The following is a 27853-nucleotide window of genomic DNA, read 5'->3' as shown; positions in this document are numbered from 1 at the left end:
GTCAGCCTTCCTGCTCCTCTGATGCTGCTTGGCCTGCTGTGTTCATCCAGCTCTACACCTTGTTATCTCAGATTCTCCAGCATCTGCAGTTCCAACTATCTCTGAATCAATTCTACCAATAAGTTTTCTGAAAACATTGACCATAAAAAGCCATTTGTTCAACTGAACTCATACTTTCCAAAGATTTATCATGTACTGAACTGTATTTAATTTTAAAAAGGAAATTTCTGCAAATCTTCTCCCTGTTAAAATGCCTCTGCATCCCCATATACTTAGTACACCATCCAGACTTGAACTATCTCACCATTCCTTCATTGTTGTTGGGTCAACGTCCTGGAACTCCCCTCCCAGTAGCATTGTAGGTGATCATATCTTAGAAGTTCCGCAGTTTTTCAAGAGGCAACTTCTCCTGGGCAAAGGATGGGTAATATACACTGCCTGAGCCAGCGACATCTACATTCTTTGCACAAATAAAAGGGCAACTTGCACTTAGCAGCATTGACATATCGAATTTTGAAAGATAGTTTCACTCTTAAAAATGAATCTTGTTTGATTTAGCCATCTTCGAGCAAATGAGACCAGACTGCTCAGTACTCTGGTCTTTCAGGAGACTAATGTACCCTTATCTTTTCACCGTTACCAATTGTCTCCAAAAAAAGCTTTCTTTTGTTATCTCTGTCTCTATTTCCAACAATAAAACATTTCCTTCCTCCTCCCTAGGATTTGATCATCTTCAAGTTGTTTCTGGTTTTTCCCTAACCATTCCCACATGCCCACCAAACCAATCACAGTTGTGTTGAAAGAAAAGGTGCAACATCTGAGGAGAGGGAGCTATTTACGAAGAAAACTAGTTTGGTGACTAGTAAAATACTTTGGGTGATCAATGATTAGTATGATCCCATTCATGGGATCATAGCTGAGGTGAGCTTGAGGGAGGGCATGGTAAGGAGTGGGGAGTAGCGGAGAAGTGAGAGATGGGGAGAAGCTAGAAAAAGGCAAGAGTTTGGAGTTTGAGCAAAGAAAGCTAATGTACGTGCATACATTAAAAATGAACAGCAAGCAACACCTTGATCAATGTGCCAATGTGTCCCTGTGCGCAGGTGAAACAGGAATTAATCTCTCTATAACTTGTTTGAGTAACTATTTCACTTGAATAATCATTAAAACATTCATTGACCATTGCAGTTGGCAGAGCCCTACTGTTGAATATTATTCTACATCGTATTTCAAGGTAAAAACTCCCAATATTGCCAGTATCCTGTTATGCGTCAGTGTAGATATAATGGGCCAAATGTCCTTCTCCTGCACTGTAACAATTCTGTGATTCTGTTTTATTCTAGGATCAAACATTCCGCTGGTAGCTGTCATGGTAGATAATTCTTTCCCATTTAAATGACCACTTAGCATTCTTCAAGTGTGAACTTGGACAGTTAAACCTAGATTTTCAGATCAGAGTTTGAGTCAAAGCAAAAGGAAAATCTTGCCAAGTTAATTAGAGATCCAGAAGAGTATTTGACTTCATACTTATCACGTTTCCAAACAGTACTGCCACTTACCAGACTTTTAGAAAACTTAGCTATAATATTTTAGCTTCAATGCATTTATTCCTTTGTATTCTTTTGGACCTTTTTGTAAACAGGGTGACCTGACATTGTATTCTGATCCTTAAACAGTAACTGTTAACAATTGTCTGATTATTTTTGTCCTCGTGTTTTGAAAGAGAAAATTTTAGCTTCATGGTGCCTTATACCTTGTATCTCTGTATATAATTTTACATAGAATGGTTTAGTATATATTTTCTTCACTACCATCCTAATTACCATTTCATCTAAGCCATGATATATATGTTGCACTTGGCATTCATTTCATAAGAATTACAAATATCTCAAATTAAGTTAGAGAATTTATTGGAGTTTAAAAGACACTCTAAGGTTTTGGAGTAGATTTGTAGCTCGGGTTGTGAATGTTGTGGTTGGTTGGCTCACCGAGCTGGTTTGTTGTTCCGCAGACGTTCCATTACCCTGCTGGGTAACATCATCAGTGCAGCCTCCGATGAAGAGCCGTTGTATTTTCCCACCTGGTTTTTAAACTCAGGAGTCCATTGAGCTGGATTACCTCACTTCCGGTTTTCCTTCACAATGGAGTTAATATGGGGTTGAGTTCAATGTATTTGTTGATGGCTTTCTTTATGGAGTAACAGGCTTCTAGGAACTCCCGTGCCTGTCTCTGCTTTGCTTGCCCCAGGATCTTGGTGTTGTCCCAATCGAATTAGTGGTTCTCCTTATCCATGTGGATAGGACATTAAAAGGCATTTGGATAAGACAATGAATAGGAAAGGTTTGGAGGTACATGGGCCAAACGCAGGCAGGTGGGGACTAGTTGAGTTTGGGAACTAGTTGAGTTTGGGAACATGGTGGTCGCGGACTGGTTGGACTGAAGGGTCTGTTTCCATGCTGTATGACTGTAACAGATTTATCTTGGGGCCAAGGATCAGCGAGCAAGAGTTGAAAACAATTGTCTCAAACTAGAAGACAACCTATGCTCATGACAGTTGTTGATGATGAGAGTGGAGAGATAGGGAAGAGGATTGAAGAAGATCATAATAGAGAAGAGAAATGGAGTTGTTATCTTTTCATCTCCTGGAAGAGTGAATAGCTTTGCAAAGTGAATGAGAAATGTAGGGAATTAAGCTGTGGCCCATACTTGGGATACAGTGGAGAAGAAAGGTAGTAAAGGTTTTGTTGCAGACAAGAGCATCAAAGGTGGTGGAAGTGTTCAAACAAACTGATGACTGCAGAAGTATTGTTGCAAATGGATGGGTAGTTGAAAATTTGGAAGCACGTTTTTCCAGTGATTAAAGAATTCTTTTCTAGTGGGCACAGGGCCTTTGGTTGGAAGGAAGTGAAGGCATATGGATGGTGAAGCATTTAAAGAAGTGATCAGCAATGGCCTAATCAATTTTATTTATTCAGCCAATGTGGGCATGCATACAAGCCCAATAATTGCTGTCTTTCCCTCGTTGTTCTTCAAAAAGTAGTTGCCTTGCTTTTGTTCACTGAAGTCTTTATGTGAAAATACTTTCACAGTGCTATTTAATTTTGACTCTGTGATGATGAAAGAAACCACTTTATACATCCAAGTCAAGATGGTATATAACTGGAGAATGTGTGATTCTAGTGTGGGGATAGGGTAGGGATGACAGTCAGTGATCTATTTATTGTTTGAGGTGCAGGTGAAGAAACATTAAGTTGCTTTAGTGAATCTAATAAATAGAACACACTGTAGCTATGGTGTAACAGAACCAGAAATTATGGCAAGGTTGAAGGGGTGACCTTGATTATGGGTGGGAGAGTCTGTATGAATGGAAACCTTTAGGGAGGACAGGAAGGCAATGATATCAGCAAAAGTTAAGCAGAGCTAAATGGAAGATTGAAATCATTGAGGATCAGTCCACCTCTCAGTGCAGATGCTAAGGGCAGTAAAGAAGGTTAAATATGATAAATGCAGAATCAAGTTTCTTAACAGTTAATTTTTAACAGAAACATATTATTTATTACCATGACAAACTAACCATTCTAACTGAAAGTTGATACAAGTGTGTAATATTCATCTTATTAAAGGTAATTACAAAATTATTTGCCTACGAATCACTTTGTGTACAATTTAACTGAGAAAACCTAATGAAATGTGAAAATACATTTAATAGTTGTTGATTTGTAGAGAACTATGAAAAAAATGCATAGACTCCGTGAGAATTGTTGACATTTAATTCTAATGCAGATTAAAATTACTGATCCTGATGACCAACGGAAAATTTTGGAAGCAGTTTGTGAAATGCAGCCAGAAGATCTACAAGTTGCTCAGTTACCTTCACTGGACAATTTTGATTGCAGGTAATACAAATAATGAAAGGAAAAGCTATTTTAAAGTAAAAGATAAGACAGATACTTTTCTAACTGCATAGTCGCAGTTTTAAACAAAAAGTGATGTATTGCCAAACTACCATTATATTTTGGCGCAGTGCTGCACTTTATAATTTATTTTAACCTCAATCTGTGTAATGCTGTTATTTTAAAAAGGCACAATAGTAAGCAAGTGCTGCATTGTTTGAGGTACCATCTTTTAGAACATTCAAATGTCTGAAGACATGCTTAAAATATCCAATGGCATATTTGAAAAAAATTAATAAGGCAGGATGTTTTGCCAGTAAACTAATGAGCACTTCTTACTTACTTTAAAAAAAGTGAGAGAACCTTCTTTTGTTTGTGGGACAGTCCGTTGCCATGGTTTCTTACATAACGGTACATGTAGTAACTTCAAAAGCAGGTTGTTGGTTGTGAGCACTTTCAGATGTTCCAAGAAAATTATTCTATACAAATGCAAGTTTATTTTTTTTAATTCAGCGAATAATTAAGGCTATTATTGTAGGAAGTAGACCAGACACCTTTTACTTGCTATTATTGAGTAGATTTAGCTGATGATACAGTTCAAAATAATGGGCGAACCCACTTGGGAAAATTCACTCGAGGGTGACATTCAAAGAAAAGTTGTCATCATAAGTTGAATGGAGAGAAATGATGAGCTGCTTTTCCAGTCACAGGCTGGTTTTCTATTTCTTTCTTGATGCTGATAGATTTACTGGTTGTAATAAAGCAGAGCTGACCTCCCTCTCATAATTCAAACCAAACACCTAGGGAGTAGCACCTCGCCTTATAATCTGTTAAAAGAGCCCCCAATCTGTTATAAAGGAGTGGTTAGTTAAAAATAACCCCCTGACACACACTCTTTGTAATTAACAAGTAACAATTTATTTATCCAACTCTAACAGTGAACAAATTAGCTAAACTATTAACAAACCGAATAAACCCTTTCTAACTACTAACTATTCCAGAATAAAACAAGATTATAATGGTATGCTGTTCCAATAAATACAAGTCACACTTGTATAAAATGAAATAAAAGAGTTAGATTTTAGTCTGTAGAAATTACAGCCAGATTATGTGTTTTCCGGAATGTTCTGTGCCTTCTTCAACAAATTCTTTTGTCAGGAACGCCTTCTCTGTCAAATTCTTTTGTCAGGAACATTAACTACTCGTGCAGTAAGTACCTTTAATTTAGATGGAGCATACTCTAAGGCATAGAGAATTCTGTGAGAGCCAGTGATTCCTTTAGAGCTGAGAGCTATTCCCTTGGCAGATGACAGTTAGCTCTCCGCTGATTTTGCAACTGTCCCCATCTTTTACACCCTTGATGACATATCAATTTCTTGTAATAGAATTGGTCCTAGGTTGTCAAAATCATCAGATTTAAACTTAATTGGTTTTTAGTATCTAAATGCCTGGTTTAAATTAATTGGCTAAATCAAAACTTGTTGTCATGATAACAAAACAAAACTGCGGCTTGGCCTGCTAACCATCCAGCCTTTAATACAAATGTTACAATTCAGGTGTCCTGTGCACCTGCAAACCCACAAGCTGCCCACAGACGTTTAATCTCCAAGCCTAGAAAACACACATCATCTTTTAAGGGGACCAGACACTGCTTTTCCCCCTATCATTTTATAAACATCAATATTTTACAAACTCATTTTATAAACATCAATATTTTACAAACACCAAATTTTAGCATCCTGCCTTCCAGTCCATAAGTACTCTGCTGAACTTTGCAACAAACCCAGATGACTGGTTGGAGGAGCAGCAAGTAGTTTTTTCTCTTTATTCATTCATGGGGATGAGGGCATCGCTGGCCAGGCAGCATTTATTGCCCATCCCTAATTGTCTAGAGGGCAGTTAAGAGTTAATCACATTGCTGTGGGTCTGGAGTCACATGTAGACTAGACCAGATAAGGATGGCAGTTTCCTTCCCTAATGAACATTAGTGAACCAGATGGGTTTTTCCCAACAATCAGCAATGGATTTATGGTATTAATTACACTCTTAATTCCAGATTTAAATTCCACTGTCCGCTGTGGTGCGATTTGAACCGGGTCCCCAGAACATTATCTGGGTCTCTGGATTAATAGTTCTGCAATAATACCACTAGACCATCGCCTCCCCACCAAGTTAAGTATGTAAGTGTTGGCAGTGAGGAAATTGTCACGAGAGCATCCACCCAAAGAAGGTAGGAGGCATATTGGAGGCTACAAGGAAGGTGGGAGAAGACAGGGAGGCTCCTGGATTGTTGGGGATTTACGGAGACTACAAAGACGAGGGTGAGAAGGAAATGCCATGGTAGATGAGGGAAGGCATACTGCAAGGAAGACAGGGGGCCAGGGAGGCTGCAAGAAAGATGGGGGCAGAGACAGGACAATATCAAGGAAGCTAGGAGGGAGGATGTAAGGAATGTGGGGGGGTGGAGAAACGGAGGACACAAGGAAGGTGGAAAACAACAGCGGGGGGTGAAAGGAAGGTCAGGAAGGTCAGGGAGATCAGATAGGCTGTGAGGAAGGTAGGAGAGACAGGACTGCTCTGTCCCAGATGTAGAGACACTATGTGCCTCAAAACTCTTAGACAACAATTCTATGTTGATGGTTTCTTAGGTTTTGGAGTAGATTTGTAGCCGGGTTGCGGGTGTTGAGGTTGGTTGGCTCACCAAGCTGGTTTCTTGTTTCGCAGACGTTTCGTTACCATGCTTGGTAATATCCTCAGTGCAGCCTCCGATGAAGCATCGGTGTGTTTTCTCGCCTGAACTTCCCAGCACACACAAACGAAGCTGCGTGCAAACACTATTTAAAAGGGCAACAACACACTGCAGCAGCACAGAACTACGCCAAGAGGAAGAAGAATACCTCTTCCGAGTGTTCAAGGATAATGGATATCCAAAGAACTGGGTCAGAAGATGCCTACACGAAGAGCATCAGAAAGATACTACACAGCCCGACACACTCATCACACTACCCTACATCAGGAACACGTCAGAACTCACCACAAGACTCCTACGACCGCTGGGTGTCAGAGTGGCACACAAGCCCACATCAACCCTACGACAACTGCTCACCCGAACTAAAGACCCACTCCCTGCCACGGACAGGACCAATGTCATCTACAAGGTCCCCATCAGAGACTGCGAGAAACACCACATCGGACAACCAGGAAGGAAACTAACAACAAGAGTACATGAACACCAACTGGCTACAAAAAGACACGACCAATACTCACTCATCTCAATCCACATGGACAAGGAGAACCACCACTTTGACTGGGACAACACCAAGATCCAAGATCCTGGGACAGGCTAGGCAGTGACAAGCATGTGAATTCCTGGAAGCATGGCACTCCACGAAGCAGGCTATTAATAAACACATGGAACTCGATCCCATATACATTCCACTACGAAGGAAAACCAGAAGTGAGGCAATCCATCTCAACGGACCCCAGAGTTTAAAAACCAGGCGGGAAAACACACCGACGCTTCATCGGAGGCTGCACTGAGGATGTTACCAAACATGGTAACGAAACATCTGCGAAACAAGAAACCAGCTCAGCGAGCCAACCAACCTCAACTATGTTGATAGTATTAAACGATAGTGACCCACATTCTCCCCAAAATTACCCATTTAATTTTCTCTGGTTCTAGATCTTGCTTTGAAGAAAGGAACATTAATATTTCCCTTCTGATTCAGTGTAGCTAATAGAAATGTAGTTACTCGATTGGTTAATTCATATTAAAAGGTATGGGGGAATGTAGGAACAGTAAAATGATCAGACTTGATCATAACGAATGGCAGACAGGCCCAATGGACCAGATAGCTTATTCCTCCTGTTTTGTGTTTCTAATTGCAAAGTTTTACAGATCAGAATAAGCATTTCGTTATTTTAAAATCATTATAAAATACAAAAATATTGAAAGTTTTTAATTATTGTTAAGGGATGAAAGTAGTGCACTGACCTTGAAGTCAAGAAAAGTAATTTTTCAAAATTCTATTGGGGCAAAGTTAAGCAACCTGCAGGGAGAATGTGGGAAAGAAGCACAAGTTGTTGAAAAGGCACATGAAATAAAACTAAAACTGTTCTAACTTCAATCATTTGAAAGTAAAAATTAAAATGAAGAATTTGATATCACTAATGTATTAATATCTCTGGATATTAAAGACTAAAACATCCATTTAGATGTAAGATTGTTATTTTAACCATGAGAATTATTTTGCAATGAAAACTTTTGTCTCCATTTTTGTTATGACCTAAGAATTCATGAAACTGCTGAGGTCATTCATCAGTAACAGATTATTGTCAGTGTGTAGATGTAGATTTTAGACGGTTCACATTATTGATGCTCTTCAAGCAAATATTGTAATTAATGACTTCCTTGGAAGACCTTGCCATAAGCAGACAGGCATTGAAAACCTTAATTCCCTCTGCCTCTCTGCAAATATGCCTATGTTCACAGAATGTCCCTGAGATTGTCAGAAAGTTTGGATTTAGGTTATGGATGACAGAGGGAATGAGATCAACCATTATCCTGTCTTCCAAAATAAGCCATGCTTTAATTAATTCAATGTGAGCACCTTAACCACCTTAACTCTGACAAAGTTCTTTTGAAATTTAGTGTTTTGAATGAAAACATTTTGCTAAGATAATGTTTATCATAATTTGTAATGTAAATTGTGAGCACAAGACACAGTTTGTTCCATTTCTGTGTCAAACGTGTGCTTGAGATAGGTTTTGTTTTCCTGAAGTGCTCCAAAAGGAGAGATTTCTTGTTCAATTTTCTTCATTATCAAATATTTATCAGCTATATTCCATGTTGAAGTTACAAAGAAGATTTTAACTAAATTTTATTCTATTTCTTGATAGATGAAGTTTTTTTTTAACTTGTTCAACTGTGTTGCTTTTTTAAGATTAATCTTGGTATGATAATACAACAGTACATCAAATCCAATTGGTACTGGTCATTTAAGTTGCTGAGAATATGGGGGAGGAAGTCTTAGCTGTATATTTTAGGAATCTGACCCTGCAATCTGTTTCCTAGGATGTGTTTATATACGTTTCTTGGTAAAATCGGACTTTCAACTTTCACAGGGCTTTCCATGGTACACACAATGCCATAATTTAATTGTTTAAAAAATTATGAAAATGTTAAATTGTTGGAGAGTCTGGAGCCCTATTCTGATGGGATGTTTCTTGAATTGAGTGCATTACTTAATCTTCACATTGTCAGATCAAAAATTGCTCCAAATACCCTAACGTTGCCAATCATAACAAGAAAATTAAAACAGAATTTAAAAATATAATCTACAAGTTTTTCATTACCTATAAATAATTGTAAAAGTTGCCCTAATGATAAAAATGTTTTCATAAACATTTAAAAGAAATTCTATTGCTTTTTTTCTTTTAATTTAGCTGTAAAATAAACAGTGGAGTCATTTGTGTGAATACATGGAAACAAGAATGCTAGCTTCTCCTTCTTTTCCAAATAATAATGAAACTATAGCTGTACATGTTGTGTCAGTTATGAGTTGAATGAAATTTGTTGTTTCAGAGTTAGCTGAAATCAACGTACAGCCAAATCTAAATATCACTTAAAGTTTAAAATCAACCTATTTTTGGGAAGTACATTATATAGTGCGTCATTCTCTATAAAAAGGACACAAACAAACTGACATCAAAAACAACTAAGAAATGTTTGATTCAAGCATTTATGATAGCAAATTAATAGGAATTTTGGACAGCTGTTAAAATATTTTTGTATTCTATGCTTTCAACTGCAGAACTGTTGGCCTTTTTAGGAGTTGAGATATTTTTGAGGCAACCAACTTGAGTGATGATGACGAAGATGTGAATAAAGCCTGGCCCACTAGTGTTAAATGAGCATGTGTGTTGTATGTGTATCTTGCCATTGAGAATTCACCTTTAAGGACTAGATGTGCTGTGTGTACAATGTTGTGACTGCTGTGGGTCTGCAAGCTGCCTTCACAGAATTGAATAGATTGCTGTAATCCCTGCTTCATAATTTATTGTGTATTTTTCCGCTTTAAATGAGTGAACCCATGGAGTTGATCAATCTGTTACCGGTGATTGATTATTAGGCCATCATCTTTAATATGACAATTTCCACAAGTGAAATTTATAAATCTAAAATCATTTCAATGTAGCTACTTATGCAAGCTGATTGATTATAGGTGGTTACCTTGTGGCACATATTCCCCCCTCCAATATTGCTGAGTTTAGTATTGGAATTTCAGACTGGTATAGATCATGCCTGGCTTTTAACTCCCAATTAAAAGAAATACCACTGTGAGGTGAATTACATTTTAGACTATTTCTATTTAATTTTTAAATGAGCAGAGATTGAAAGCAAGAATTTCTAACTCTCTTTAATGAGAAAAGTGTATTTATCAATAATGCATAAAGTTGCTAATCACAATTTTTCATAATTTTTTTGCTCAGTTCATCAGAAAATTACATTAAATAGAAACACCAAATGTGGATCATGTAAATTATAAATATTATTCCCTTTATTTGTTCCTTATTCTTGCCTTGTTTTCTTATCCCTTCTATGTTACCTTGTTTTCTTATCCCTTCTATCTTAAAGAATGTGCTACACTGGGCGATGATTTCTCAGAGGCTTTATCAGTTCCCAGAGTCTACTTTTTCACTGTTATTACACTTTTCCCTGATGTCCCCTCCTTTCTATGATAGATTTCCATGCAACAACTCTTTCAAATAGGCATTATTGAGGTTAAGTAATTGAAAAATCATATATACCTACTAATTAAATGAAAATAACCTGTTATCTGGTGATTGCTTAAGAGTTAATGCCGGACTTGTGACCTTGTTAAATTAAATTTATTCCTTCATTTATTTATTCGTACCCCTCGAGTAGCCTCTAAAGCTTAACCAAAGCCCCAGTTGTCACAGTAACTGAGTTACAGAGGTAAACAGTAGTTCACTCTTCTTTCTCAGACAAAATGATGTATGAACAAGGTATTCCAACATGACTTCAAAATCTTAGCCATCTCTTTTTCTTCCAAGCTAACAAAAATAAATAGATGACCTCAATTGTGAGATAGTATGTATCATTTCATTCCCTTTCATCAAAATCCTGTACTCAAGAATTTGTCTTACTATTAATCACCATTAATATCTTTGTTAACCAAGCATTGAAGTAGACACAAATGTTGATGACTTGATAAGGAGGGAGGGGTTTAATTCTTCTCTATCATCCAACATTTTCCACTATTCCTTTTCATCCATGTTCAAGGCACCTTCAGTCAATGTGCCCTATAAAAACTTCAGAAACTTAAAATTTCTGTCCAGTCATTCTCCAAGAGTCTTATATCGATCCTTGTGCATAGTCATTAGTTCAACTTCAAAAATCACAAATTGCATGTAATCAGTCTAGGATTACCTTCAATTTTAAATCAATGACTGATACTTATTAGGAAGAAAGCTTTTACAAAGAAAGAGGGAGTGGTTAAAGGGAGGTGAAGGCAAATTACAATGTTGTATTTAATAAACAGTAAGGATATGGCACATTTTGTTTTTATTAATGTGTCGATTTTGACAACCATAGCAGCGGAGAAGAATTAGTGAAACAAGTAAACTAAAACTGAGTTGGGTGAAATTTGTAGATGTCATTAAAAGAAAGGACGGCTATAGAGGGAAAAAGAAGAGGAACTTAAGACAGAGATCTCCAGGGCCAAATGGTTTCAACCCTAGGAGAAATACATGATGAAATTTCAAATATGTTTATCATAATTCTTTTTAATTGCCTTCCTTAAATGTGATTGTTCTTGACAAGGCCAGCATTTGTTGTCTGTTGCTAATTATCCTTGACATGGTGGTCTTGAACTGCAGCAGTCCATCTGGGGTACGTACACACATAGCTCTGTTTAGAAGAAAGTTCCCAATTTTTAGCCCACCAGTAAAGGAATGGTGATATAGTTCTAGGTTGAGATGGTTTTGATGGATAGCAGGGAATTCAGTGACAACATGCCACCGAGGTCAAGGGAAGATGATTAGATTCTTTTCCTCTAGTTGGCAACAGTCTTCGCGAGACACTTGAGGGATGCAAATGTTTGTAATAATCTTCCAAAAAGCCCATTTTGGTAACTACTTAATCTGTTGTGTACCTGGTAGGGAATATCTCCATTTTAAGAAGTTAATAAATACAATAGAAGTTCCCAACAAGTGCTCCTGAAGGCTGTATAAAGATTGTTAGCCCTTTTGGACCCTGTTGTAATGGTTTTAAAGTTTGACATATAACTGTTAACATCTCTTCTCATACTCCTCTGAGTACTCCTACTCATACTCCGTTGAGTGCTGAGCTTCTGGTTCATTAGCAGATTTATGGCATCAGTTTTGTAAAGAACAAATATACACTCATGAAATAATTATAGAATTCTCTTGAGTGACCAGATGAAGAGGCTATTCTATATCTCTTACACATCTTGAGGCATTTATGGCCTTTATTTTAGTCTCTGGCACAACATAAATGGAAATTGTTATTGCTTTGTAATTTTTAGGGCAGTAGAAAAGTGCTGAGCTTCTGGTTATGATGGCGGCAGAGTAAGATGCTCCAACCGGAGCTCCTCTCCTCACCAGCTCCTATCCCTTTCTTCTTTTTTTCTTCTTGCTTCAGTGTTCCCCACCAACACGCCCCCACCCCACCCCGCACCCCAACTTTTAACGTCTCCAAGTACCCTACCTGGAAGGAATGGAGAGTGGAGTCCAGGATGAACCCGGAGATGAGTCATGTCCTCAGTCCGGAGCGGAAGCAGAGCTTGTGAGGGCTGAGTCCCGGAAGTGAGTCGCGGCCAGAGTGGGAGTAGAGCGAGCATAGGCCGAGTCCCAGAAGCGAGATACGGCCAGAGTCCAGAGCGGGAGCAGAGCGAGCACAGGCCAAATCCTGGAAGCGAGCCACAGCTAGAATGGGAGCAGCACGAGCGCGGGCCAAGCTGGGAGTTGAGTCGTGGCCTGTGTTCTGAAGCCTGATGGGCATGAACTCAATGAACAAGGACTATAACTTGAGTAGTTTAAAGATACTTCTTATTCTCATTCTGGACTTTTTAAAACTCTGTATTCCCAAACTTGTCTTTTTTTTTCCACTATTTCAATTCTCTAATAACCCTTAAAGTATCTGTACCTAGGTACCCTCTACCTAAGATGGCGCCGAGGGGTGACATTATAAACTTTCACTGCCCTCATTCGAGCGCACGTGACAAAGGCTATTCTATTCTATTCTATTACGTTACATTTCTCCTTGAGTTAAAATTACTTTGTTTAGATTTTTGTGGAGATCCATCTAATGACCCGGCAGTTCAATTTCTTCCAAGTAATACTAAAATGTATTATGCAGACAGGATTTGTTTCATTACTAATTACTAATATTAATCTATAGCCACCACAAGGTGGGCACATTTACTTGGTGCAGAATTTACTGTAACAGAATTTGAGCACTAGTCAAATTTGAAATCGGGAGATAGTCCCACCTGCTCCAGAGGTGTACGCTGACATCTCTAAACAGGTTGATTAGAAAATATCTAGAAGCAAGTAGATTATTCACCAAGCAGAATAAACTTTAGGTCTCCCAATTTTAAACAGCTTTGTTTCTGAATGCATTTGCAGTAAATGTGATTAAAAATCCATGAGAGAAATTATGTCTCTATGTTTCCAAATAAAGGAGTATAACTTGTTTTCCCCAAACTAAAAAAGGAATACCCTATTGACAGTAATATGAATTACTCACATTGGTTTAGGATTGCCATTAATTTGACTGAACTGAACTGAAACAATGTTTCAGTTGTTACCTTATCCCACCCTACTCTTCATGTCAACTGTGCTAATTTAGCTGATTGAAGGTACTAGATGGAAAATATTCATTACTAATTGTTCATGCTTCAAGGTGAAGATGACATTCATAATCTGGGGTATTTGGTAGGGTTCTGGGGAATGTAGGTGACTGCTAAAGCCAATTTGTGCTCTGAAGGTTATGTTGCAAATAGAACAGGGGTAATATATAACAATGAATTTTGTACAAGTTTCTGGGTTGGGATTTTCTCTCTGCCTCTGATTCGGCATTTGCTTTTGACAGAGACCACATCAGTTTTTATTTTGTTCCAGCAGATGTAGTGGTCCTGAACAAGCTTCTCCGAGGACACTGAGTCAGCATCAGAACTCCTGATGAAACCATCAGTCTGTCTTAACTGTGTGATCTCCATGAGAGCACACCCCAGACTCAAGTTCTCCACAAAGATTTGTTTTGGTGAGGAAGTGTAGAGCATTCTAGTTACATGAATAGCCCAGTTCAGTTGTGACTGCCTCAACAGAGTGTGGATGGTGGTATGTCAGCTTGAGTGAGTATCTCAGTGTCTAGTATTTTGTCTGCCATCTCACCCTCAGAAGCTTTTGTAGGCAGTTCAAGAAAGTGGGTGAGCTTGGTATGACACAGTCATATTCAATGTATAGCACAGAATTAGCAGGACTGTTGCAGTACAGACTTGTACTTAATAACAGCTTGGAGTTTGTTCTGAAAGTTATCTCGACTCTTGAAGTTTAGAAGTTATCGGTCTGATTTAGATTATATGAAGGATTACTTTATTGCTGTTAAAGTGCTGGAATATCAGTATCAGCTTATCCCATGGACAAACAACATGACGTTAGTTGAAGGAGTGCTGAAGCTCATTGCAGTTAAACTATTTAGGATTGATGCATTGCCATTTGCTTTCACAGACACACTTTTTCTTGAGACTATTAGGATGATTGGTGTACAAACAGTTCCTCTCACAGCAAATATTAAATATTGATTGACATTAAGTCCAACTCTGCAAAGCCCTTGCTGTAAAGTTGTTTAATGATGCAGCTAAAATATGTACTGTTGCACTAGTGATGAATGAGAAAGATATCATTTGCTTTGCCAGTGATGAATTGCATTTTCTGTGTATTGGTTGAAGTTCTGTCATCCATTTTCGGCTCTTCCAGGTCCAAATCAGAGTTTTGTTATATATAAGTGAGGGTGAAATCAGGTTTTTAATTGATGAAATACTTCTAAAAATGTTTTTTATTTCAAAACATTTACTTTATTTAATGCACTTCCAAAAAGTATAAGAAGTGTCATGTTGGCAGGTATTTAGTTTCAGTGCAGCTCTTCAGGAATTTTTTCAGGAATTCAATCATTTTAGGAGCAGAAATATAAAAACAAAGTAAATTTCTGGAGTTCAATTTATTGGAACACTTTTTTCATAATGATTTATAACACATTAAACTACGACAATAGGTGACTTCAAGCTGTTAAATTTTACACAGGTAGTGGTTGTGGCAATGCTGAAAGTAATAGCTGTTTTGATAACTATTATAGCTATCCATCAGAACCAACTATGTGTTGTCATCGTATCGAAAAGATGGTTCAGTGAAAATAATCATAAACTTTCAAAAAAAGCTCAATAGAACAATGATAGAGGACCATTTGCGAGTATAATCTGATGACTTAAAGAAGTGTTACTTCAAAAAACTGAAATGTTGATTGACTTTTAAACCTCTCCAAAATGTTGCTAAATCAGGAGTTCCCCATTTTAGAAGTGGCTGATTGAGCATTACGACCTGACAATGTGATGAAAAAGCTGGTAGTTCAAATTTCAGTAAACAATCAGTCTCCGGATCACAACCTTTTGATGCAGTCAATTACAGGTCAAGAATCTGATTTTTGAAACCGATTGCATGCAACTGCAGTTCCAAGATTTGTTCCTCTATCTGAACCCATACAAATGATTTTGAAATATAAAATACACAATTTGATTTAGTAAATATAGATCAATCTATTTTGTATTTAGAAATCTGTTTCATTTATATATGCATTGTGCACTGCTGCTTTTAAGTGGTGAAAGATTTGTGCCTGGATTTTTTAATTCATTCATGGGATGTGGGTTGCGCTGGTTGGGCCAGCATTTATTACCCATTACTACTTGCCCAGAAAAGTGTTAACCACATTGCTGTGGGTCTGGAGTCGTATGTAGGCCAGAACAGGTAAGGACAGCAGATTCCTTCCATAAAGGAGATTAGTGAACTAGACTGGCTTTTCCTTGACAACCAGCAATGGTTTCATGGTCATCATTAGATTCTTAATTCTAGATATTTATTGAATTCAAATTCCAGTTTTGAACCCAGGTCATCAGGACATTACCAGCGTCTCCACATTAATACTCTAGCGATAATACCACTAGGCGATTGTCTGCTCTTTACCATCAGTAATATTCCATTTAGTTACGCGATACATTCAAGTGTCCCATCATAAATTAAATTTCAAATGAACTATTCGCATTTCCCAATGCAGTAATAGATCAATCTCTCCGTACTTTATTCCACATTTACGCATTTTTCCCTTCGTCTTTGAAAATGGTGCAAAAAGAACAGCCTTGACCTTGGACAACAAGGTGCAGAGCTGGATGAACACAGCAGGCGAAGCAGCATCATGGGAGCAGAAAGGCTGACGTTTCGGGCCTAGACCCTTCATCAGGGCCTTGACCTTGGATCTGGAATAGACAGTTAAGCCTATCCTAACTCCTACTTCTTTTGTTCTTTAACATTTTTTTAAAATTCTCATATATAATTATCTGTTAACCTGAAATGGCCAACCCCTTATATTGAGCTCCTGCTGTGGAGGTGCTGGTGTTGGACTGGGTTGGACAAGGTCAGAAGTCACACGACACCAGATTATATTCCAACAGGTTTATTTGAAATCACAAGCTTTCCGAATGCTGTTCCTTTGTCAGGTGAAGTCACTTCACCTGACAAAGGAGCAGCACTCTGAAAGCTTGTGATTTCAAATAAACTTATTGGAATATAATCTGGTGTCATGTGACTTCTGACCTTGAGACTCTGAGTTAAGGACTCTCCTGCCAAGGAAAATAGCCTCTTAGGATGTACCCTGTCAATTTATTTTTAATCAACCTGTTCAGACACGCTATAACACACTTCCTGACAGTTGGGATTTGAACCCAGACCTTCTGGCCAAAAGGTAGTGATACTGCCATTGAGCACAAAAGAGCCCCATCTACCTTGTCCACTTACCAGAATGGAACAGAATTGAATACCGAAATGGGTCATTAAGCTGTTTGCCTCCGTCAATCTTTCCTCACCTAAATCTACCACTGTAACCCTCCAATCTCTTACCCTCAAACGCTCATCTAGCTTCCCCTTAAATGTATATAAACTAGGTATTTCACCTATTCCTCATAGTACAACATGCCACATTCTTACCACTCTATAGGTAAAATAAGTTTCTTCTGAATTCTGTTTCGGATATTTTAGTGCCCATCTTATATCCAGGTCTTCTGGGTATGTTCGTTCTCCCAAGTGGAAACCTTCCCTGTCTATCCATTCTATTTAAATCTAAAGTTTTCATAATTTTTAAAGACCTATATTAGATCAACCACCAGCTGTCTTTTTCTCAAAAGAGACACAGTCTGTCGATCCTTTCCTGATATGTATGCCCATGAGTTTCTGGTATCATTCTTGTAAATCTTCCCTGCTCATTCTCCAGTGCCTGTATATCCCTTTTATAAAATGCAAGCAGTTCAAAAAATTGGCAAGTAAAGTTCACTGCCCATTCTGCAGGTTTATTAATGTCCTTCATTAATTTGTTGCAAGTCTCTTTTTTTTTTACTGACTATTCCTTCACTCTCCCTCAAAACTTGGTGTCAGCCACAAGTTTAAAAACATGAGTCTTTATTTCCAAAGTTCAAATCACTTGGGATTGGCTACAAAACAAACTTCATATTTAACAAGATTACCAGTAACCTAAATGGCATGTTAGGCATGTTAAAATATTCTGATATTATAATGTCTGTGACTTCCAATATGTGGGTGTTACATAGTGAAAACATCGGCAAACGTGAATTTGTTGGGTTCTTCACAGCCAATGGCAATCGAGTCCTCTCTTTTCATGCTGAATACAGATTATGTACTGAGCGAGTTCGTCATCAACTCCATAATCATATTTTCCTTGTTGGGAGAAAGAAGAATTAGAAGTAAAATATTTGTACTTTGAGTGTATCTCTATAGCAAGCAAAGACAGTTTGTAATAATTCAGAGGTCAGTTTGGCACCACTCACTAAGAGAATAGAAGCAGCTTTAGATGCTTGTGGTTGATCAATTTGGGTGCATCTAAATAACACACGTGTCTTTCCTTTTCTTGGCCTTTCCATATCTGTATTCCCTTAAAATTTGTGTTCAATAATTGCAAGCATAATTCACACATGTAATATATAGCTAATGCATTGCGGAGGCCCACTGATGTAAAACGGTGATTATCAGTGGATTAAGTGATTTTCTTAGGGTGTTAGGAAACTTGATCAAAATATAGAGAGTATAATTGGAAATCAAATGTCTTATTAAGAAAATTACAATGTGAATTGAGCCTGTATTTATTTTGAGAAACGCTAAAAGTGAAGTCAATATTGCAATTTCAATTAAATGCAAGTGCATAGCTCCCTAATCCATTTTCAACATCTCCAGGAACTTACCCTCAGCTGAATTGCCCAGTCGCAGATCAACTGGTCTCTACCAAGATCATGACATAGATTGTCTGTTGGTTTATGTTTTAGATAATTTATGTCATAAACTTCTTCTTTTTTTCTTTTCAAGCAGTGAAGAACTTACAAAATTTTTGATAAAGCTGAAGAAACACTGTGGTCATTTAAAGTTAACAGTTCAGAATGTGGCTAACCAATTATCAACCAATTCAGAACTGGTATGTTTCAGAGGAAATATTCTATTCTCCTTTACCACCGTAAAATCTACATTATTTTGATATTTCAGAAAACTGAACAACTCTATGTTGCCAACTAAATATACCTTTTTCAATACGTTGACTAATGTTAAAATACTTAAAACTTTTTAATTTTTAGGAAAGAACTCAGACTTTATGTTCACAGCTTTACATTAATGCTGAAAAGGTTAATATTGTTCCACTATATCAAGTTTTTTTCATCCAATTCTTAATCCTCTTCTTCTGAAGATGGAAGGCAACTCAAGCTAATTTATAGCCCATGAACATCAGCAGTCTGTGGTTCCTAGCCAAAGGGATCATGTTCGGGCTGGTTGGATATTCCACCTTGGCTATTCCATAGCTGAACCCCAATCTCATTTTTTTCCATCATCTGTACACAAATTATTGTCAAAATCACTGAATGGATCTTCTGGATTTCTCCCCCATCCCCCCCCCACCCCATCAACTACCCATCTGGGTTGAGTTCTTAAAAATGTACAGAAATTAACTTATTACTCATTTGGCATCTCAATAATGGGTTAGCTGGTTAGCCCAAGTGGCTGGATAGCTAGCATGTGGTTCAGATTGGTGCCGAGGATCCTTAGCTTCTGCTACTTGCCTCTGAACCGGGAGGCCCGCATTCAAGTCCCACCTGCTCCACAGCTGTGTCATAATGCCTCTGAACAGATTAGTTAGAAAGAATCTGGGATTCAATCCATGTTCTGGCTGAGGTAAATTCAGGACCTGCTTCCTTGTCCTACGAGTTGGAAAAACCATCACGTTTTGCCATAGTTTGTTGATCAAAACCTGAAGACTTGTCTTTGGTCCAAAAATTAAAGATCTTGATAATTACATAAAAATTTATGGCAGCACTTGGCAACTTGTAACAATATTCTGTAAAACTTACACAAAAAGTAACTAGTGAGCCTATTGCAAAATAGCTAGTGTTAAATGTTTCTCTGAGGAAAACTTTCATTTTGTTGGTATGATATCAGATTTCTTGGCACTCAACTTGAAGAACAAGCCAAAGATTTGATACTTTTTCCACTGGTTATTTTGTACCAGTAATTTCAGTTTGCATCTATGTTTATCTACCTGTTTTCAGAGAGTACTGGATGTGGACCCTGACCAAAAGTCTGCTTTGGCCTGTGATGACCTGGTTAAATGTATTCAGGATCTGGATAAAGAAGTGCAAAGGTTGAGAAATCTTCTTCTGAAGGTAAAGGAACATGATAAGGCACTTGTGCAGTTTTAAATCAGTAGATTTTAACAGTGCTTATAAAACATTTTTTTAAGTAGAATTTTCCCTACGTCCTTGTAAAAGACTGTAGATCAGATATAATGTGAATAACACTTGAGTGGTGACAGAGATGCGAGGGTAGAGAGGTCAAGGCTGTATGTTAACACCACATCAGTCATTTAGGAACTAACAACATATTGACAGGCATTTGGCAGAAAGTGTCACTTGAAAGTAATTGACTGTTGGAGTGGGAATAAATTTAGAGATGCAGCAAATGGAGTATTAGTGTCAGCAGAGAATCTGTTACTGAATGAAGCCATGTGGAGATCTAGTAATTAATATGAAAAAAAACCTGACAAAGAGTTAATATTTACCTTTAATATATAACGTTACATGTGCAAACATCCTGACATTTAAAGGGGCCATATATATGAAATATTTTATGTAAAATTTATAAGTTACTTGCTTGAAAACTTCTTTTTCTTTATTCATTCATGGGGTGAGGGCATCACTGGCTAGGCAGCATTTATTGCCCATCCCTGATTGCTCAGAGGGCAGTTAAGAGTCAACCACATCGCTGTGGGTCTGGATTCACATGTAGGCCAGACTAGGTAAGGATGGCAGTTAACTTCCCTAAAGGACATTAGTGAACCCGATGGGTTTTTCCTGACAATCGACAATGGATTCATGGTCATCAGTAGATTCTTAATTCCAGATTTTTTTTTAAATTGAGTTCAAGTTCCACCATCTGCCGCGGCAGGATTTGAACCCGGGTCCTCAGAATGTTATCTGGGTCTCTGGATTAACAGATCAGTGATAATACCACTAGGCCATCGCCTCACTATCAACTCTTGAAAAGTCTTTTAATTTAGCCATACAGGCATTTTTGTTTAATTGTAATATTATGTTTCCATTACAGTACTCAAAAAGACAACTCAAGTTGGCAAACCTAGTTGAGTAGAACTTAAGATCACCTGTGTAAATTAGAAAATATCAGCGATGCACTGCTAATGTCACCTCTGCTGTTTAAAATTAGTCATCCAAAGGGGTTGAGCAGTGCAGGACAATACATTGTGAGGGAATGTTTTTGCTAGTTGTTAAGTATAAAATCAAGATCCATCAGTAATTAGAAACAAAAACAGAAATTGTCATAAAGGCTCAGCAAGTCTGGCAGTTTCTGTGAAGAGAAATCAGAGTTAGTGTTTCGGATCCAGTGATCCTTCCTCAGAACTGAGGAAGTTCCCCAGTTCTGAGGAAGGGTCACTGGACCCGAAACATTAACTCTGATTTCTCTCCACAGATTCTGTCAGACCTGCTGAGCTATTACAGCAAGTTCTATTTTTGTTTCTGATTTCCAGCATCAATAGTTCTTTCACTTTCCATCAATAATTATCCTGATCAGCCTTCATAGTACTAGTAAGGCTAATGAGTCAGATGGAAGATAGTAAATATTAAAAATGTTTGAAATGATCCAAGGCTGAACCATGGATTGCCCTATTCTCTCCTTTCACTTCTGAAAATAATGGGGACACTTGGGATTTTTAAATCAGATATTGGAGATCACTAAAGCACTCAGCATATCACCTGGGCAATGGAACTGGAAGCTGCTATCAGGAATCCTGAGCTATACGCAAGCACATTCACTGGCTTACCAATAGGAATCCACTGGGAAGAATAAGTATCAATGCTTTAGTCAAATCAAGAACATGGCATTTCAGATGCTCCAAATTTAAGGTTGCTGTTCTATTAGTGATTGTGAAAATATTATTTGGCTACATGGTTTCAACATATCTCACATTTCCATGCTTAAACTGAAGTGAGAAGAGAGGTATGTTTTCTATTACCACTCCTTTCCAGACATTGCTTGTATGAGGATCTTCCTCCTTCCCAGTGGATAAGTCTTTTGAAATGGTCATTCTGATTATAAATTGTTGAAGTTACGTTTTCTAAGCTGAATGTCCGTCATCTTCAGGCATACCTTTGAAGGAGCACCGCATCACTTTCAACAGTTGAACAGGAATTTGCGGCAGAGTAACTTTCTTGAAGCTTTACCTCTTCCTAAGCTTCTTTACACCATGTGGGTTACAAAATATCAACATGAGTTAATAAACACACCTTTACAGGCATTATAGCTTTGACTGTGGTTCTCTGAGAATTTTCATTTTTTTAAGCTTAAAATCAGTAATTTAGTTCTTCTGTTAAAAGCTAGGAGTTATTATCATTTTGGTTTTGGATGGTGGTTGCTGATTGAATTCAAAATTAATTTCATCCCAAAATCAAATTAGTTCAATTATTTAAATTGTAAATAGGCTTTCTGCATCAAAATAAATTTGACAAAAGCAATGTGTAAATTTGTACAATGGTATTTTGTAGTCCCTGAACTGAGAACAGACACAAGAATAAAGGTCCAAATGGATTCCAGACCAGGATCATTTGGGGGTTTTGATTTGAAATTTCTTCTCATGTATATGGAGTTCCCCTCTTTCATAGCAGCAAGGCTGAAGTGGCAATCTGTGATATTGCCACCTCCTTGGAAAATCCAGCCCAAAGTTTCATCCTCTTGCTTTGTCTCTATTTTGTTGTCTGGCGCTACCACTGCACAAAATGGAATTAATCTAGAATAGGTTTAGCAGCTCAAATCTGGGCATTTAGGAGACACTCTAGGTCATCTTCAGGTGCAGAATTGTATTCCACCAGAATCTGTAATTTCATAGCCTACCATATCCCTGACTTTACCATTCCTATTTAATCAAGCAAGTATCCCTGATGCATGCCAGGAGCAATGTTTTCTCAAATTTCTCTTTGCTGTGAACAGCTTGTTTGCTGCATTGTCCCTTTTAGATTGCTGTGTAGCTATGTGTGCACACATCTTAAGGAAAATAGTCATTAATAAGGCCTGTTTGTTTCCTGTGAAGCACATTTCACATTGTTGTGTGACAACAGACCTATGCAGATCAGAGACATTGGCCAGAAGCAACCAAAAGTGAGATTCCAATCTGGTGATACTGCATGCTAATTAACAGAACCAGCATGTTATTGACAGATCTAAGTGATCCCATAATCAACAAATCGGAGTGACCCATAATCAGCAGATCAGATCAAAGTTCTCCCACCATCATATTCAAATGTGGATGGTGGTGAATGATTAAATGACCAATATTGGGAGGAGGTTCTATGAACATCCAGATCCTCAATGATGGCAGAGAGACCAGCATGAGAGTGTAAAAAAACCAGGTTGAAATATTTCCCAGCCCTGTCAGCAACACTGATGTCCTGTGAATAAAAAAATTTAAAAATACAACAGCTAACATGAACATAAGTCAGTTGCCTCAAGCCTCAAGGCCACATGATTTATTTTTAGTGAATTTGATTGAGGTATAAATATGGGCTAGGATCAGGAATAAACTCCTCTCTGCATCTTTAAAACATTGCCTTAGGATCTCTTACACCCACCTGAAAAAGCAAATGGAGCTCTGGATTAATGCATTTTCAAAAGGATGGCACCTCCAACAATGCATTACTGCAGTGGCAACTCCACTTACATTTTTCTGATTAAATCTCTCTATTGTGATTTTGACTGGAACAAAAGTTGAGCCATGGCTAACACCTGCAAGATTTTTCAAAATAATATGCTTCATTTTGTACTTAGGCTACATTTCTGTGCCTTTAAATTTAAAATGAGTTTTAATGACTGCCAATCTGAGAGAGGTTTCAGAGCACAGTATGGAACTACAATTAATCCATATAGATTAAAAAGTTAATGAACAGACAGCTAAGTTAGTTCAATTGGCAGGCAGTAGCACAGGAGAGGAATACTGCTACAGATGTTGAATCATCAAATTGCAATCAGTTACCAATGGTGGGAAATCAAATGGCTACAAGCAGGAAAGCATTTGCACCGTTAATGTAATTTCTTAGCTGTGCATCATGTATTTTAACTACTATTCCCAGGATCCAAATTTTTGTTTATTTCTAACTGCTGGGCAGTATGCACATACCATTGATGATTCATGTGGATAAATCGGTCGAGCAGTTAGGCAAGCTATCAATGCTGAAGAGTTCTGTTGTGAAATTTTGACATTTTCACCATTCTTTCTTAGTTCCAGTGATGAGCAGGAAAGAAGTATTCATTGTTTTTTAAAAACATCTGTCCATTGGCTAAATAATTCCAGGATGCGTAGCATTTAGACAGGGTGGAAAAGGGAATGTTAGCCCTGATAGAAAAGGATGGGAAGTATAATAATGAGGAAAAAAAATCAGCTCAAGATTGGAGTGTACATTCGGTATAGTTGGTAATCAGAAAAAAAGCTGCTCGTAACAGTTTATAGCCCCCACTAACAATAGTTATACCACTGGATGGGCATTGAGCATCAGGCATTTGGAGCTTATGAGAAACACAATGTGGTAAGGATGAAGGACCTTATTATTCTTCTTCTAGACAGAACAAATCGAATTGCAAAATTAGTCAGAAAGCCTTTTATTTAAGAATGCCTTTGTATCTAGTGTTGTACTGTGTTTTAATTAGTAACCTGATAGTAAAAGATTCTCTGAAGACATGTGATTATAATATTCCATTCTATATTAGGTTTGATAATGGTTAGCTCCACTCCCAAACAAAAATCGTAAAGCTAATTATGTCAATGTAAGGGGTGAGCTGGTTGAAGTTGGTTGGATAAATAGATTAAAAGGTAAATGTAGCATTGTGATAAATGAACAGTGGGAAACATTTAAAGAAGTAATTCACCATATTCTATTAAAAAAAATCTCAACAAGAAGGATCCCTCCATGGATTGGTGGGCAAGTTCAGTACGGTATTATGTTAGAAGAGGATTATAATATTGTAAAGAAGAGATCTATGCCTAATAATTGCTAAGAGAATTGGGAAAGTTTTAAAACGAGCAAAGACAATCAAGTTAATAACGGAAGAAAGTTGGAATATGACAGCAAACTATAAATGAACATAAAACTAGATTATTAGAGCTTTTACAAATATATAGCTAAAGGAAATGTTGGTCCCTTAGTCACAGAGACAGGTGTAGTTATCATGAGGAAATGGCAGAAGTATTGTACAAATATTTTGTCAGTCTTCAAAGTTGGAAGTACAAATTACTTAGCAGAAATAGAAGGTAACAAAGAGGCTAATAAGGTGTCAAACTTAATAGCAATTGAGAAGATGTATTGGCAAACCCTAAATCATTTAAAACCACCAAATTCCTAGCATTTGATTGTCTATGTTCCCAGGTTGGAAAGCTGGAGCTGCAGAGATAGTGAATACAGTGATTATGATTTTCCAAAATTTCCTGGATTCTTGAATGGTCTCAGCAGACTAAAATGAAAGTTAACAACTGTAGTGGCTGCAAGTGAGTCAGCCTGACATCAATTGTCTAGAAAATTCTGAAATCCGTTATTGAACTTGTGATGCAGTTAAAACAATCATGATATGATTCAATAGGTTCAACATGGTTTTACAAGAGGAAAATCATATTTGACAAATTTATTAGTGTTCTGTATCTTTGTTATCCTCTGAGGTAGAGAATTCCATTCTCCATCATTCAATCTATTTAAGGATGAAGAAGCCAGATTTTTGTTCTCTTGAAATTGAGGGATATTGTGAGCAGATGAGAAAATAGAATTGAGGCGAGATCTGCAGTGTTCAAAGCCAAAAGTGTTCAAGTTGTACTATGACTCACGTGTTAGTATTACTACCAACCCTATGTTCCAAGGATGAATTTTTTTCAATAATTTCTTCCGCTCATAATCCTAAGGAGTTATTTTTTATTTTGGTCAGATTATGGTAATAAACATAAATGTATTGTAACGTTCAAAAATCACTGACAGTGACTAAACATTATTTTTAGAATTTGACAAGTTGGTTTTTGACCTTCTGCTATTCTCATGCTTTATTCATCATAAAATTTTGATGATGAGGGTGAAAATCTTCTAAGTTGGTTTGCTTTTAGCTATTGACTTCTAATTTGACATCCAAGTAAATTAACTGTTCACTTCACATTAAAATAATTTACATAAATTAAAATGATTCAATTTCTTACATGATGGAGAGATTCTTAATGTGTGACAGCAGGCTGAACCATAGCTTATTATTTCTTTGCAATTGACATTGATTTGAGTAATCACCTGTTAATACAGTATGACTCAATGCAATTAGCTGTCCACTTCAAAGATAACAGAATTCTACTTCATTTATATTCACTGCACTTTATGGATCAGCAAATGAATACTTGGAGCATATTTATCATATAGTTACATTTGTCGCAATTATCATGATTGAGATTATATTTTGGGACTGTGTCTTTACATTAAAGCTAAATAAAGGAGTCAAGTGACCTGTTCTGCAGTTTGCCTGACAGCAAACCTGGGTGGTCTGATTGTTGAAATCAAAGGAAGGCTTAGATTGTTTTACTCAGAAGGTGATGAATGGTATTCACATTTGGAGACAATGCCAGGAGTCTGAGTTCATAATGAATAAACTGAGCCTCCCAAATCCTATAATGGTAGTGTAGATATCAGACTGTAACAGTCAGATTGTAACATCAAAGATGAAAGGATGTTGGTCAGGAATAGCTAATCTGCACTCCTGTCTGAATGCAAAGTTAATGTGTTTTACATTTCCTTTGAATTCTTCTCCGTGGCAGTCATTTTTGAGATCAGGTTACAGACTTCCCTACAAATTAATGAATACCATAAATGGACTAAGATTTCCGTGTGGTCAACAGAGAGGTGAGGTTGCAGGGGTTTCAGCTCCTCAAATGGATGTAGGAGGGCAATGATCACCTGTCAGAAATGCCAGAGAAGAAGTGTCATTGGAATAAGCTTTACTGTCGATGGTGAATTTAAGAAGCTGTCAAGCCAGATGAAAGTATCTCATCACTTATGGTTACTATCTAGTGAAGTGAAGGTACAGCAACCCACTTGAAGCGAGAGCAACTGTGGGCCATTGCTGTAAGGGCAGTAATTCCACTGAGAGTGTAATGGTTATCAAAGGGCAATTTTCTTTTCTGTAATTTTAAAGTATCGTTATCCACAAAAATATAATTTTGTCACATGCTACAGTAAAAGTCTGAAAATGTGAAATCTTGAGTCAGTCTTTCAGTTAACTTCAGAAAAAAGAATTCAAAGTATTTATCAGTCTCTAATGAAATTATAATGCATTTCATGAAATTAATTCAATTGAAAAATCTTTGATCAACCTCCTGAGCTCATGCTGATTTAATATTAAACCTTAACATTCAGGTTTTTCAAGGAGATTTGTATATACACAATTCTTAAAAACACTGTTTTAATCGTATTTTTCCATTTTAGTTGCAGAATGACCAAGAGCAAGCTCCCAGTCGGGTACCAGCATTGCAAAGTTACTTCCGTCCCAATCAATTCTTGAAGAAAGTAGCAATTGGGCTCTTTGGAACTGGATTTATTTATTCCCTCATAAAACTACGTGTTCTGAGAAATTAAGCTGGAAATTAAAGTTTTCTTTGATTTTTGGTTTTACTTATTTGAAAGATTTTTGTTTCTTGGCATCAATCTGCTTATAGAAGAGTGCTACTATTTTCCAATAACTGTATTTTTGTTGAAGTTAAAACAATGGTGCCATTTAAAAGAACACTTGAATTACTGATACTGTATCTGAGATGGAAATACTTGTAAATAATTGTTGTTATTCTGAATACCACATTGTTCTTATATTAAAACAAGCTGCGTATACTCAATATATTTTCTTGCCCAGGAGGTTTTTCATACTTTTCTACATGAGCCTTCAAATGATGAGACCCCCGTGTGACACTTTTTCATTCAGAAGTTAAATCAGTGTTAGATATCAAAAAGAAAACTTGTCATTCCAAAATATTATTATTAGATTACAGCCATAAACAATATGTGCAAGTAATTCAACAGTAA

The 27853-nt window shown here is 37.3% G+C and overlaps 1 protein-coding gene across 1 annotated transcript in view; it reads left to right on the top strand.

Moving 5' to 3' along the window:
* Positions 1-27622, top strand: part of LOC109917719 (ankyrin repeat, SAM and basic leucine zipper domain-containing protein 1) — a 108936-nt gene extending 81314 nt beyond the window's left edge. The window contains exons 4-8 of the mRNA XM_048607905.1: positions 1341-1369; positions 3781-3893; positions 18579-18684; positions 19808-19921; positions 27263-27622. Coding sequence (XP_048463862.1) covers positions 1341-1369; positions 3781-3893; positions 18579-18684; positions 19808-19921; positions 27263-27412 — 512 coding nt within the window. The 3' untranslated portion in view covers positions 27413-27622. The remainder of the gene's footprint in view (positions 1-1340; positions 1370-3780; positions 3894-18578; positions 18685-19807; positions 19922-27262) is intronic.
* Positions 27623-27853: the final 231 nt, after the last annotated feature.

This window comes from Rhincodon typus, chromosome 18 (genome assembly GCF_021869965.1).
Source record: "Rhincodon typus isolate 14 chromosome 18, sRhiTyp1.1, whole genome shotgun sequence".
In the NCBI taxonomy this organism is placed as follows: domain Eukaryota; kingdom Metazoa; phylum Chordata; class Chondrichthyes; order Orectolobiformes; family Rhincodontidae; genus Rhincodon; species Rhincodon typus.
This window is presented reverse-complemented; position numbering and strand designations above follow the sequence as displayed.